Source organism: Pseudochaenichthys georgianus, chromosome 6, assembly GCF_902827115.2.
Source record: "Pseudochaenichthys georgianus chromosome 6, fPseGeo1.2, whole genome shotgun sequence".
NCBI lineage: Eukaryota > Metazoa > Chordata > Actinopteri > Perciformes > Channichthyidae > Pseudochaenichthys > Pseudochaenichthys georgianus.
In genome coordinates, this window is record NC_047508.1 from 20898260 (window position 1) to 20910973 (window position 12714).

A 12714-nucleotide genomic window follows, 5' to 3' on the forward strand; every position below is an offset into this window, starting at 1 on the left:
GTATTCAAGTGAATCATGAAAACACATCTTTCTTTATTTTTGTGTACATTTCAAATGAGGGGCCTTAATTAGTGCTGCTCTAGATAAGATGTGAAGTGTGCTTTATTGTGGCAACACAGAATCAAAACAATGGAATATGATGAAGATGCACTTCAATTTGAAAAGCATTGTCACTTGTCTCATGTAAAGTAATATAACAATATGGCAATCAGCAGCGATTATACCAATTAAACCAGGAGTTTATATCATCTCTCAGTTGCAATCTTCTTTCTTTAATTCGATCGTCAATTGTAAGTAACCACACATATAAAACTCCTTTAACCAAATACTGTTTCCTCCTGTTTGCCAATCAGAAATTCCATCAGCCATGGCACTGGAAGATTGATGCCTACTTCTTGAAAATGGCATGAGGCGTTATTTCCTCACATTACATCCGTGTTGGTAAGTGCCAACAATGTGTGAGAGCAAAGGGACAAAACTGAAAGTTGGTGCAGAACGCACATTCTTTTAGGCTATCAGGAAAGACAATCATCGGACATGGTGTCAATCAATGCCACCCTGCTATGCAAAGAAACGTTACTAAAGCCAGATAAATCAGAGCGAAGATTAGACCACATGCTTTTGAACACTGGCTGAAGAATGGAGCCTTGTATTGGCACCACTTTTATCTTGTTGGCCTGTCTGCTGCCTGCAGGAACCAGTGTGGCAGCTGTGGCACGCCTTGGCGAACAATTAACTGCGTGGCATTTTACACTGTCACGATATTATAGAAACGATGCACCATCTCTGAGAGCATGATTTTCAAAGTTAAGCGTGAAACAGATTCACAGTGAACAAGGCGTTTTTTGTTGTTGTAAGCCACACAGTGGATCTATTTTTTTACTTAAGTCTGAAGAAAGATATCTTCAATTGAATTCTTAATGCTGATTAACGTGTTTGATCAGAATAACATTTATTTGACGAATAACAATTGAAAGTACAGGAATTGTACTCATCTTGTTGTAAACAATGCCACACATATTGTGGACATGCAATCCTGAAAAAGGACATTCAAGTAAAAACAATACGCTTTATTTGTATCAAACATAAGAAAACATTTACACACTTTTTTCACAGCTCAGTGAATGCAAAATATCATGGAACCAAACAAATAAACAAACCATTCTATTATGTTGATGTAAATATGTATCACTTGTTTATGTGTTGTGTACTTCATAGCTGTATTGCACTCATGGAAGGTTGATGTATATAATGATATTTTTTTTTTTTATGATGATCAAGCATCCTTCCCAAAGGACACTTCACAGTATGAGTGTCAAAACATACATCGGTTTGCCATGTGTGTTTTGAATGCTATCAACATTTGCTCCTTTGGGACCTGTAATATCTGAACAAAATTCAATGTTGGCAGTTTGGGATATCCTTTTCATCAGTGAGATGTAAACACACGGGCGTAAAAGAGGTTTGGCTGCTGTCATGCTGGTTCAATAAACAACTTTAATAAGGCACAGTAAAAAAGATCTCAGTTCAGTGTGTATCACAACCCAGGGATGTATGTAAAGAAAGACAAATAATAAGGCGAACATATAATTATCAACAATGTGTAAACATCTTTTTCAAACACGGTACATCAAAACTACAATCAAAAACATAATTTGCATATAAAGAAAACATAAATTAAAAAAATTGTCACTTGTCTGACTCCCTCCATCCTCTTGCATTCCTTCCAAACTTGTAAACCAGTCTGCGACCGTCTACTCGCTCCAGGATTTCTCTTTTGTAGTAATATCTGTAACAGAGAACAGACGAACACTTTCAGGCGGATTAAGAATCAGTTCATTACAATCATCTAAAACGTCTTTGAAATGATAGAGAAACACAAAAATGCAGTGTATAATTTGCAAAGTAATCCAGTAGTCATTGAATTACTTGTGGTTATTCTCTCGTACGTCTAATACAGGGGTGCCCACACTTTTTCAGCGTGGGAGCTACTTTCAAAATGACCAAGTCAAAGTGATCTACCTACAGGGCCGGGCCGCCCCTGCCCAAAGTCAGGTGGTGAGGCCCTGTGTGTTGCGAGCGGGGGGTGCTAGTGGACTGCGAGCACCGGAACCTCGAAGTGGCGGAGAAACTGTGGCGCGCTTACACTTATTGTGCCGCATTTGCGCTTCAGATGAGGAGGTGAGGCCCTTTCTTTAATATAACTGTATACATTGGAAGGCTAACTAGGTAATCAGCTCGTCGGTGATTTGCAGCTGGCGCGGTTGACCGTGCATACATGGTGAACTGCGTGTTAGAAACTATGAGATGTCAGACTGGCTTACCTGTACGGCAATCAAGTGGCAAAATGCCATAGTAAAGATGGATGATAGGCTAACTTTTTTTTTTTTCAATGCCATGCGATCTACCCACACTACCTTCGCGATCGACGTATTGGGCACCCCTGGTCTAATACATCTTAATAACATAAATTACAGCATATTGTATTCTGAAGTATGGACGGAACATTCATATGTAAAGGATCACTTTGGTGATTTCCATTAGTTTTTGATAATAAAAAAATCCTTTATCATTTATAATGACAAGTACTTTCTATGTATCAAAAGCCATAACTTCATACACAGTTCCATTGAGTTAGGAAAGGAAACACATGAATTAGGCGTGCAGTCGCTCTGTGTTTTTACTTACAACACACCTGCACTCCACCTGACCTTGCACCATTGTGTAACATGCACAATTCTATGTTACTTCCTTATTTATTTCAGGTCTAAAGTAAGCCTGGAACTTGAGGCTTGCCAACAACAATGCTGCATAAAGCCTTTAATGCTCTTATAATCTTTGAATTATTAGTCAATCCTACGTACCGTGTGGTGGTGAAACAAGCACACCAAATTCACAGCAAAAAATGAGATAGTCCCCCAATTTCATCCTGTTTGATTAATGATCACTTAAAATGACATCAACCAAGTATTTGTTTTAATTATACTTTCAACAGACTATTTTGTGACCATTTTTAAAGATGAATGTCCTTTAATAATGTCTAATAATGTCAGTATATGAACACAATGATTGAAAGCCTCAGACAGGCAGCCAAAGTTAGAGAGTTTTGGTTTGTTATTTTTTAGATTTGTGGAGTGTAACAAAAGTATGGTTTTGTCAGCCTTCCCTTTCACTTTTGTCATCAAATGATCTGTGCCTTTCACAAAAAAAACATGCATAGTTTGTCCTTCCCTCGATTCAGTATCAGCTTTCTGAATTATGATTGTTTTGCATTTTGAGGTTCTCCGATTACTTCAACCATTTTCTTTGTACTCCATTGAATATGAAATTAAATGTATTAATCAGAGCTATCGATTACTCCTGGTTAAAATACGATTCCTTTTCATTAAATGTTGTAACATTTTCAGATATAGCCAAATAGATTTAGAAATTTCCTCCAAGTTCAGTCACAGGAAATTGAAATGAAAGGAAACTAAGTTAGTTTGGATGTTATCCCTTTGCTTTTGTTATCCATAGTACCAATCTTTTTGGTGATGCCTTCAAGCTGAAAATCCTTCTGCTGCACCACAGTAAATAGAAAATCAGCTTTGGTGGTCACACTGACAATACCTGCGGGCACATTTTGTAGTTCCCAGTGGTTTGCACGACAATGAAATTAAGCTCATTAGATTAGCTCATTTGAATATAAAGCTGTGACTATTGAAGGAGACGTATAGCTTTTCTGAGGAGAAGGCCATCTCAGTTCATTTGGGAGAAAAGTGAAAAGAAAAAACTGTAGGTAATCAGTAATGGGAAGAATGTGCTTTAAAGAGTTGAGTTTGCTGGTTTTAGATGGGTAACTCTTGCTCATGTCACCCATAAGCATCTAAAGTTATTTCAAAGTCAATTTAGTGGTAACTGTTTCAGTGGCAAGTGCATTATAAGCTGCTTAAGTAAATTGGATTAGGAACAATGCAGTGTGAAATGTCTTCCTCATCACAGATCACACAAGCTCTGCCAAAAAACCTCTATGTGCATGTGGGATGTTTACTGTATTCAAGTGAAATAACTTTATTTCTGCAGGCAAGTTTGACTCCCTCAGAGGGAAAAGTAACTTGAAGAAAAGCAAAAGTATAACCTACACGATAACATTTATAGGCCACAGTCTCTACTGAATACAGTGCATTAAAATCAATGAAAGCTAAATGTCAAGAATGTCTCAGTAATCAGATCTCAACTCAAATGAAAACGTTTGGGAGATATCACATCTATATCTGCAGCCTTTTTTCTCGAATGATTGATAACCAATGTCTGGTTTTATATTTCTGCGTTTTATGATAGCTGCTGATGTACCTCATCGCCCGGCTTAGTTTCTCGTAGGTCATGCTGCTGTTATTCTTCTTCTTGCCCCATAACTGTGCCACTGCCTCTGACTTAAGGAAGCGGAAAACCCCCTCTGTCCGATCCTCCCACTTGATCAGCCCGGGGTTTCGCTCCGGGTTCAGCAGAATGTCCCTGATGAACTCCCACAAATGGGTCCCCCTTGGATCTGTGGCGACAGGAAGTAGGTTGAATGGTACAGTACGAATGAACATTTTATAATATTTACGCTATTGGGACAAAGAGAGGATAATAACATGTACAAACTTTCTGATATTACTTACTGTGTTTCTTGACCTGGCGACTGAAAGACCTTTTGATATCTGAGAAAAACAAATACAATAATTCTCTCATTTATTTATTTGTATTTGTCCAACTTTTATTGATGTTACATTTAAAGGCATGTTGTATTGAACTTATTTTAGATTCCTCACCAGGGCTGGACGGGGTGGGGGAGGCCACAGGGGCGAGGGGGTGAGTCAAAGGATCGTAGATTTCTAAAATAAGAGAGGCAAGAAGAATCAAAGTCAAAATTTGTATCTGGGACATGAAGATTAGAAAAAATAATAAAGCAGGCCAACAAATGTAAAGTACCTCCAGGTGGATAGCTGACATCTGGAAATGGACAGGAGAAGTCTACTATAAGGAGGGAAAGAAAAGGTGCAGAGAATGACAGATGGATTAATTGGATTCAAACAAACATCGGTAAGGGTACATGAATCATCATGAATTCATGCATGACTTAATGCATGAAAAAGCATGAATTAATTCATGTAGTACTCATGTAGTACTTCATGAACTATCAGTAATGTACAGGTATTAATGGTATCTCATGCATGACTTAATGCAGGAACAATACCTTAAGTAATGCATCAACTAAGGTATCTCAATCATCATGACTTCTGAGTTATTAATGATGTTCATGTCTTCTTCATATAGATCTGCAGTTAAAGTGTCAGGCCAAAAAAACGGACCAATCACAGCAATTCCAAGTGTTGTAAATCATGAGTAACTAAGCATGACTTTGTCATTACTTCATCATGTTTGTGCCCCTTCAAATAAAGTGGTGACCCGGTCGGTCGGTCGGTCGGTCGGTCGGTCACAGCAGTGCATGTAGTCTGTTGAATTCAAAGTGTTGACTCCAACCCTGTTCAGTGTGTTGACCATTAATCATATGTTATTTATCAGTGTAAACGATGGAACAGGTCACCACTTTATTTGAAGGGGCACAAACATGATGAAGTAATGACAAAGTCATGCTTAGTTACTCATGATTTACAACACTTGGAATTGCTGTGACTGGTCCGTTTTTTTGGCCTGACACTTTAACTGCAGATCTATATGAAGAAGACATGAACATCATTAATAACTCAGAAGTCATGATGATTGAGATACCTTAGTTGATGCATTACTTAAGGTATTGTTCCTGCATTAAGTCATGCATGAGATACCATTAATACCTGTACATTACTGATAGTTCATGAAGTACTACATGAGTACTACATGAATTAATTCATGCTTTTTCATGCATTAAGTCATGCATGAATTCATGATGATTCATGTACCCTTACCGTAAAGTGTTACCCAAACATCTGTTGACATTTATTTTCTTTACTGACTAACAACTTGTTTGAGAGTCTTACATTCTGGTTTAGGTTCCAGTTGTCCCAGGTCCACATGGTACTGTCCTGTATATTGGGACAAGAAAGAATAAGGAAGTGATTTATTTTAACTGAAATCGGGGAATTCCAATTGTGTATAGATTGGATTTTAACTTCCTCCTTTATGTCGAGCTATCAAACAGTCCCAAATGCCTTTTTAGGGCGATGTAGAGAAAGTCATTAAACTTCAGCAAATTCAGTTGAAATCTATTCAGTAGCTGTATGGTATATCTAGATAATGTTACTCTTAAAGCCCAAACACAGGATGGTTTGGTTTTATCAGTGAAATTAAAGCGTATCTATGTATATAAAGCAGTCCTTTAAAGGATTGAAAGGTGGTTCAATACAAATCCGGGATGAAAAAAGGTAGAGGAGTAACAACACACATTCTTCAACAGGACGGAGTGTGATACATGTAATGAAAATGTTGATAACCCTTAACACTCACATTCCCATTGTGTTACCCTTTACGTCAGCCTATAGTTTTTTGTGGTAATGATATACTGGTATGACAAACAGATGGACAAGGATGTTTAATGCATTAACATGTAACACTTTGTCTGAAGAGACTGAGCTGTTTTTTCCCAGCTTGTATCAACAATAGCAGCGTTGTGCTCTAGCTTGGTTCGCATTGAATGTCTCTCTCACCTTGACGTTAAACCTGTTGTGCTTGGTCCCCTGCCATGACTGCTGTTTATAAATTCCTTTTGACATTAGATAGACAATGCTGTTCTGATTAACAATACAAAAAAACTGTGGAACAGCCAGCTTGTTTCTCAGCTTTAGGCCCCCTCTGTGCTTTGCTACAGTAGGAGACTTGCTAGAGCGAGAGAAAACAACAAATCCATCATCTCCCTCGCCCCCTATACAGCACTGCCACCTCTGACCGGCTCTGTGATCCCTACTCAGCAAGACCCAACTTGAATCACCCGGCTTCTCTTTTATTGGGACTAATCATCTTCCTTTCCCCCCCCCCCCCCTTATCAGACTCTTAGACACACCGCTCCACTTGAGATCTGTGATGCTGTGGAAGAGAATGGGTCCCACGCAGCCGGCAGCGCGGAGGAAGTCCTGGTAGCTCAGGCTGCATAGTTGATTGCCGTCCATATCAAAGTTTTGGAAGGGAATGCTGGAGGCATCGATCTGGTTCATGTCCATGACCTGCTGCAGCCACTCCCACACCTGGTATTTACTCCAGAACTGAGGCTGATTGTCACGAGTCCACAGGCGACTTGTGTAACCAGATATGACTAAAGGAACTGGAGACAGATATGAACACATTGGAAAAAAACGTGTATGTCTACATCAGTGAATTCCTTTTGTTTTGATATAAATACAAATGCTAAACATGAATTCCCCTCCTGAAGGTATTTGCTAATAATTAACCCACAGAGCAGTTTGCTGGAAGAGCTAACCTACTTCTCAGTCAGGAATCTCTAATATGCGTCATGTGTTTCATAGCTTTGAGCTCATCAGGTGAGCAATACATTAGTGGCGGCTAATTGTTGAATGCTTTTCAATTTGCTTTGCAGTTTTATATCCAGCGAGAGAACTGAATTGTTGAACTCAGAGCAATCATAGTATTTTCAGCAGAACAAATTAGCATATATTCTCAAAGCATGTTATGGTTGTATTCAGACAAAATAATTAAGTGATTTACGTCAGTGAGGAGTGCATACTTTATGCCAGGAAATATAGTAGGCTTAATTAGAGTTGGTCATAAGCCTCACCATCAGGGTAGGAGTTGTTAGGGCCCCAGGTGGTGGTCAGCTGGCTCTCAAGGGTGGTGGTTGAAGTTACACTCATGTTGTAGCTGCTATACTCTGATGTACCATGGCCCAGGGGCTGAGGAAGGAGAGGAGTAATTTAGTATATGGATCAATTACAAATGTAACTATAATTCACAGGTTCAAATATTATGTTGTGATATCACTTAAAATATTCATAAAAGTAATATATCAAATATAATAATGCTCAGTTAGTCTATTCAAATAAATGTCTATGTTCATTAAAGTGATATATATTGAAACGCAAGTTTAGATTTCTAATGTCCCACCAACCCAAGCTGGATTCAGACTAAGCAAGAAGGATTCACAGGAAAAGGGTGAAGGCATGTAATACAACAAAACCTTATATCATTGATTTCTGCGCCATTGTTTACTTTTTCCTCTCTTTGCTTTGTGTCAGAGCAAATGCAAACCGCACAGTTTATGGGTTTTGTAAACTGTCCAGTGGACTTGCAGAAAATAAATAGTACATATAATGGGTCAGTTAAGATTGATGTTTTAATGGAGTCGTATTTGCTGGGGAAAAAAGGTACATTTAATCTGTTAGCCATTTCTGTAATCACATTGGTTTTAGACTGATTGTAGTGCCTTCGGTAAAGGCTCAAAAAGGCTAAATAAACATAAACTTTCTAACATGCTGCTGTTTGTGGTTTTATTTATTTTTTACACTGATTTTACATATTACCACTTTGTCAGTTGAGTTAGTGTTTTGTAGCGAACGTGTTACACAGACCCCCCATGCATTACATTTGCCGTTTGTGCTGTATACATACATATCGGTAAATAAAAGGCATGTTTCAGACCTAACCACAAGTATATTTGCATCCCATGTAAATAACGTTCTGAATTTCAGCAGCTCCACTGTTTAGTCCAGCAAGAAGGGTTGTCGATGTACAATAGCTGAGTCATGACAGACACTGTTCACTGCCAATATATTTGGTTTTATGTTACTCTGTTTTATGGTAATGGATTTGAAATGTTGTAATATAACACCCTTACTGTTACTGATTAGTTTAGTTTTCAATATTGTTGCCGTAATAGGGAACTGCTTCACTTTCTTCATTAGCCTACTACAGTGTTGACAATCCTTATTGGAAACATTTTCCAACATTTAAAAAAAGCTCCCGCAGTGAACTTTAATTGTTTTAAACTGTGCATTAATAATCTTTCTAAGATGAGAAATGTCAACGAGTCGGCAAAAAGCTATCAAAGGTTATCACGTTGGGTAATCCTCCAACACCTCACCAGTTGCCGGGAAGATCTTGGTCACAACTTCATGGCAGGTCATAAACAAACTTAAGCCAAGCCCTATCATACATAAAGTGCTACCAGACTTACACAGACATAGAGACACATTCCACATTTTAAAGATCTGGAAAAATCCATTTTATAACATCTTAAAATCAAGATTCCTGATTAGGTTTCTCTAGTAGATAGTTACCACATGTCATATTGCCAATGTAGATAATTTCTCAGTTGACAGTCCTCTGTGTCTTAATCCTTACCATTGTAAAAACTGGTATTGAGAAATCAGCAAGGATTATATGTAACAGTACTTAAAAAAGAGACATATTAACCATTAGTTAAAAAATACTTCATTGCATATGCAATGGTTATGAGCTAGTTCACACAAGCACAATGCAGTCCGTTACTGTACGTTTTATTTCAGTAATTGTATCCTTTTACTTGATTAGATCATCAGTTTACCTGATTAGATCATCAGTTTTTTATTTTTCCAGTATTTCCACACCTGTACATCCTAAACATAACAGATTAAAAGGCCAATGAAAAAAAAAATCATTATAACTTCCCACAATAGTATCAAATTACATGGCATTAATACACACTGAGCCTATTAGACTAGCCTTCAGTTTGATCATACGGTGTTCAGTCATTTTGAAAAGCTCTGCTGGTTGCCCAGCACTAGTATGGCAGCTTACCAGAGAAGTAGAATGGGGTAAAATCAGGCCTGAGGTAGATCCTCTCTCAACACCGCTGAATATAATTGATTTCTGGAGATTCCAATACTATAGACGACTAGTGTTAGGAGTAAGACGAAGTGAGTCCTTGTGCTAGACACATTTTTTGAGTTAACAAATGAAAGTATGCAGACACACTAGGTGCTGCCCCACCACAAAAGGTTTTGTATCCTCCTAACTTCCTTATCCCTCACCAATTGGCTACCTGTCCTTGCTCATACCAGGCAGGCATTTGCATAATTCACACCCACACACACACACCTGGTGTGACTTTTATTTTCCCCATTGGCACTGTTTCCTTGCACTTGCTCTCACACACACACACACACACACACACACACACACACACACACACACACACACACACACACACACACACACACACACACACACACACACACACACACACACACACACACACACACACACACACACACACACACACACACACACACACACACACACACACACACACACACACACACACACACACACACACACACACACACACACACACACACACACACACACACACAGACTCACTAAAGCAGAAAAGCACACACTCCTGAGGAGACGCATAAACAGGCATGGATCCAAACACACACAATAGCCCATCGAGAGTACACCAAATTGCTGAAAGCCATTGTTCATATAGTTGCTTAAAATAGTCTTTAACCTTCAGAGAAAATGTCCCCTGTGTTATTATGTTGCACAATATTTGTTATATGTATTTCATCATGACGAACGAGGAGCTGACAGTTTAGGTAAGAGGACCTGAGAGAATGTGTTCCTTTTTGAAAGTCGCTGGAACAGCATGGTGGATAAACATACGAAAAATACCTTTACCAGGGTTAAACATTAACAAATGCCCTTAAATGTGTCTTTTTACACAGTAGCCTCTTTCAGTTTTGAATTTGGAAATAAAATGTGCACTTTTAGGGTGAGCTTATTTAATTTGTGCTTAAAGTTATGGATGCCATACCCTTGTCATTAGTATATTGGTCTCTTAACAACTCTTAAAACTATTTTCAACGACATGCAGTGATCTATAGGCGACTAAGAGAAGACTGACAGATGTCAATAAGCTATGGAATGCCCCCTGAAAATCCCAGGGAGCACACGAACAACGGTGACAGGAGTTGAAGATCAAAAGCGGGTTCATAATTATATGCCAATTCCTACATGTTTTGAAAAGGATAACAGTATCTATGGAGAAGTAAATGTGTTGAAAAAGCATTTTTCCTGAACTCTGCCACCGTTGTCAATTCTAAAATATCAACTGGTGCTCTTGACTGACACAATCAGAGGAAGTTCAAACACTCTATTTTTGCTTGACGCCAATTAGGGTTTGAGCAAAATGTAACATCTCTGATCTAAGATCTAAATCGGATCTAGCCTTGTACTACTACAATACCTCTTGGGACCAGAGGCACTAACTGTATCATGTTGATCATTGAAGTGACTTTGAGCAGGGTTGAACCGTATAATAATAATAGGTGGAAGCAGGGAGAAATCTGTGAGAAAGTATGTCAGGTTTCACCCGGTGCTTGAGTCTTATGGAGGTAATCAAGAGGTATTGCTACACAAATATACTACATTAATTTGCTCATATGAAAAATCACATCACAATCATTTCTAAATGTCAATATTTATTTACCTCAAGGGGCCTGACATTAATGTCCTTGTACTCATTCCATAGATCCCTGTGATCAACAATGTTGGCTTAGTTTAGCACTCTCAACAGTTCACACTGAGCTCACTTTGGAAGCTCTCACTCTAAATATGTGTGTGTGTGTGTTTGTGTGTGTGTGTGTGTGTCTGTGTGTGTGTGTGTGTGTGTGTGTGTGTGTGTGTGTGTGTGTGTGTGTGTGTGTCTGTGTGTGTGTGTGTGTGTGTGTGTGTGTGTGTGTGTGTGTGTGTGTGTGTGTGTGTGTGTGTGTGTGTGTGTGTGTGTGGGGGGGGGTGACTTGGACTCCTGCCCAAAGCTCAGCCTCGGAGGTAATGAGGGAATTAATTGTCAGCATGATTATCTCTAAGAGTTGCCCTCATCTCCTCATGCACGCCAGATCGCTACAGTGCTAATGGTAAAAAAAAACGCCCATCCTGATTTCCCTGAAACTCTCTGACACTTTCCATGCCTGCATGGGTTACAGATCATTCGCCTGAAGCCCTCCCTGCGGCCCCTTTGCTAACTCTTCGTAGCACATGTGCTATTTTCTAGATTTTTCTCCTATTTTCTGTTTCCCATCCTTTTTCGAAAGTGTAAAGTGCCCCAAGAGTGTAATTTGGGATCCAAGCCGTGTTTGGTGCCATCCCACCGTGAATGCCTGACCAGACTTTACTGCATTAAGATGTATACGCCCATCAGCAGTGAACTTAAGTAATACACTCATTATGGCGAATGGTTTAGCCTGCTTCTAACTTTTTTAGTTTTGACCCTATAACCCTATATTTGTTGCCTTGTCACAAGGAGAGCCTAGTATTTGGCATCTCATTTCACGGATCTTCGTTCTGCTTTCTCAGGGTGGATGTGGGTCGACATATGCAGAAGTCCACTGGGGGAACAGCAAAAGCGAGAGAGACAGAGAGATCAAAGTCTGTCACATCAACCGTGGGAGTCATTCATCGTGAGAGGCAGTAAAGACATCTTCCAGACACAAGAAAATGTCATCAAAATACTAGCATTATAGACAGTGTCATCTATTTTTAAATAGAGAGTCAAGTAGAGGCTTATGTCACCCTCCAATAATAGTACACTTCTGATCCATTTAAAGAGACGCTTATAACTTACTTAGTGGTGCTGTGAAATATTAATGCTTTATTTGAGGATGCGGTCAAAAGTTTCTCTTTGACAGGGACGGCTGTCAGCGCTGTCATTCAGAAGAAACAGACATGACAGGAGGAGGGTACAGTTTGCATGCTCTAATG

The 12714-nt window shown here is 39.1% G+C and overlaps 1 protein-coding gene across 1 annotated transcript; it reads right to left on the minus strand.

The window, feature by feature from the left end:
• Positions 1 to 1084: 1084 nt before the first annotated feature.
• ehf (ets homologous factor) lies at positions 1085 to 9946 on the minus strand. The gene is made up of 9 exons (XM_034085518.1): positions 9748 to 9946; positions 7751 to 7865; positions 7022 to 7279; positions 6003 to 6047; positions 4954 to 4998; positions 4794 to 4856; positions 4644 to 4682; positions 4333 to 4528; positions 1085 to 1789 (listed from the first exon to the last, which is right to left on the minus strand). The coding sequence occupies exons 2-9, from the start codon at positions 7824 to 7826 to the stop codon at positions 1690 to 1692; spliced, it is 822 nt and encodes a 273-aa protein (XP_033941409.1). The 5' UTR covers positions 7827 to 7865; positions 9748 to 9946; the 3' UTR covers positions 1085 to 1689.
• Positions 9947 to 12714: the final 2768 nt, after the last annotated feature.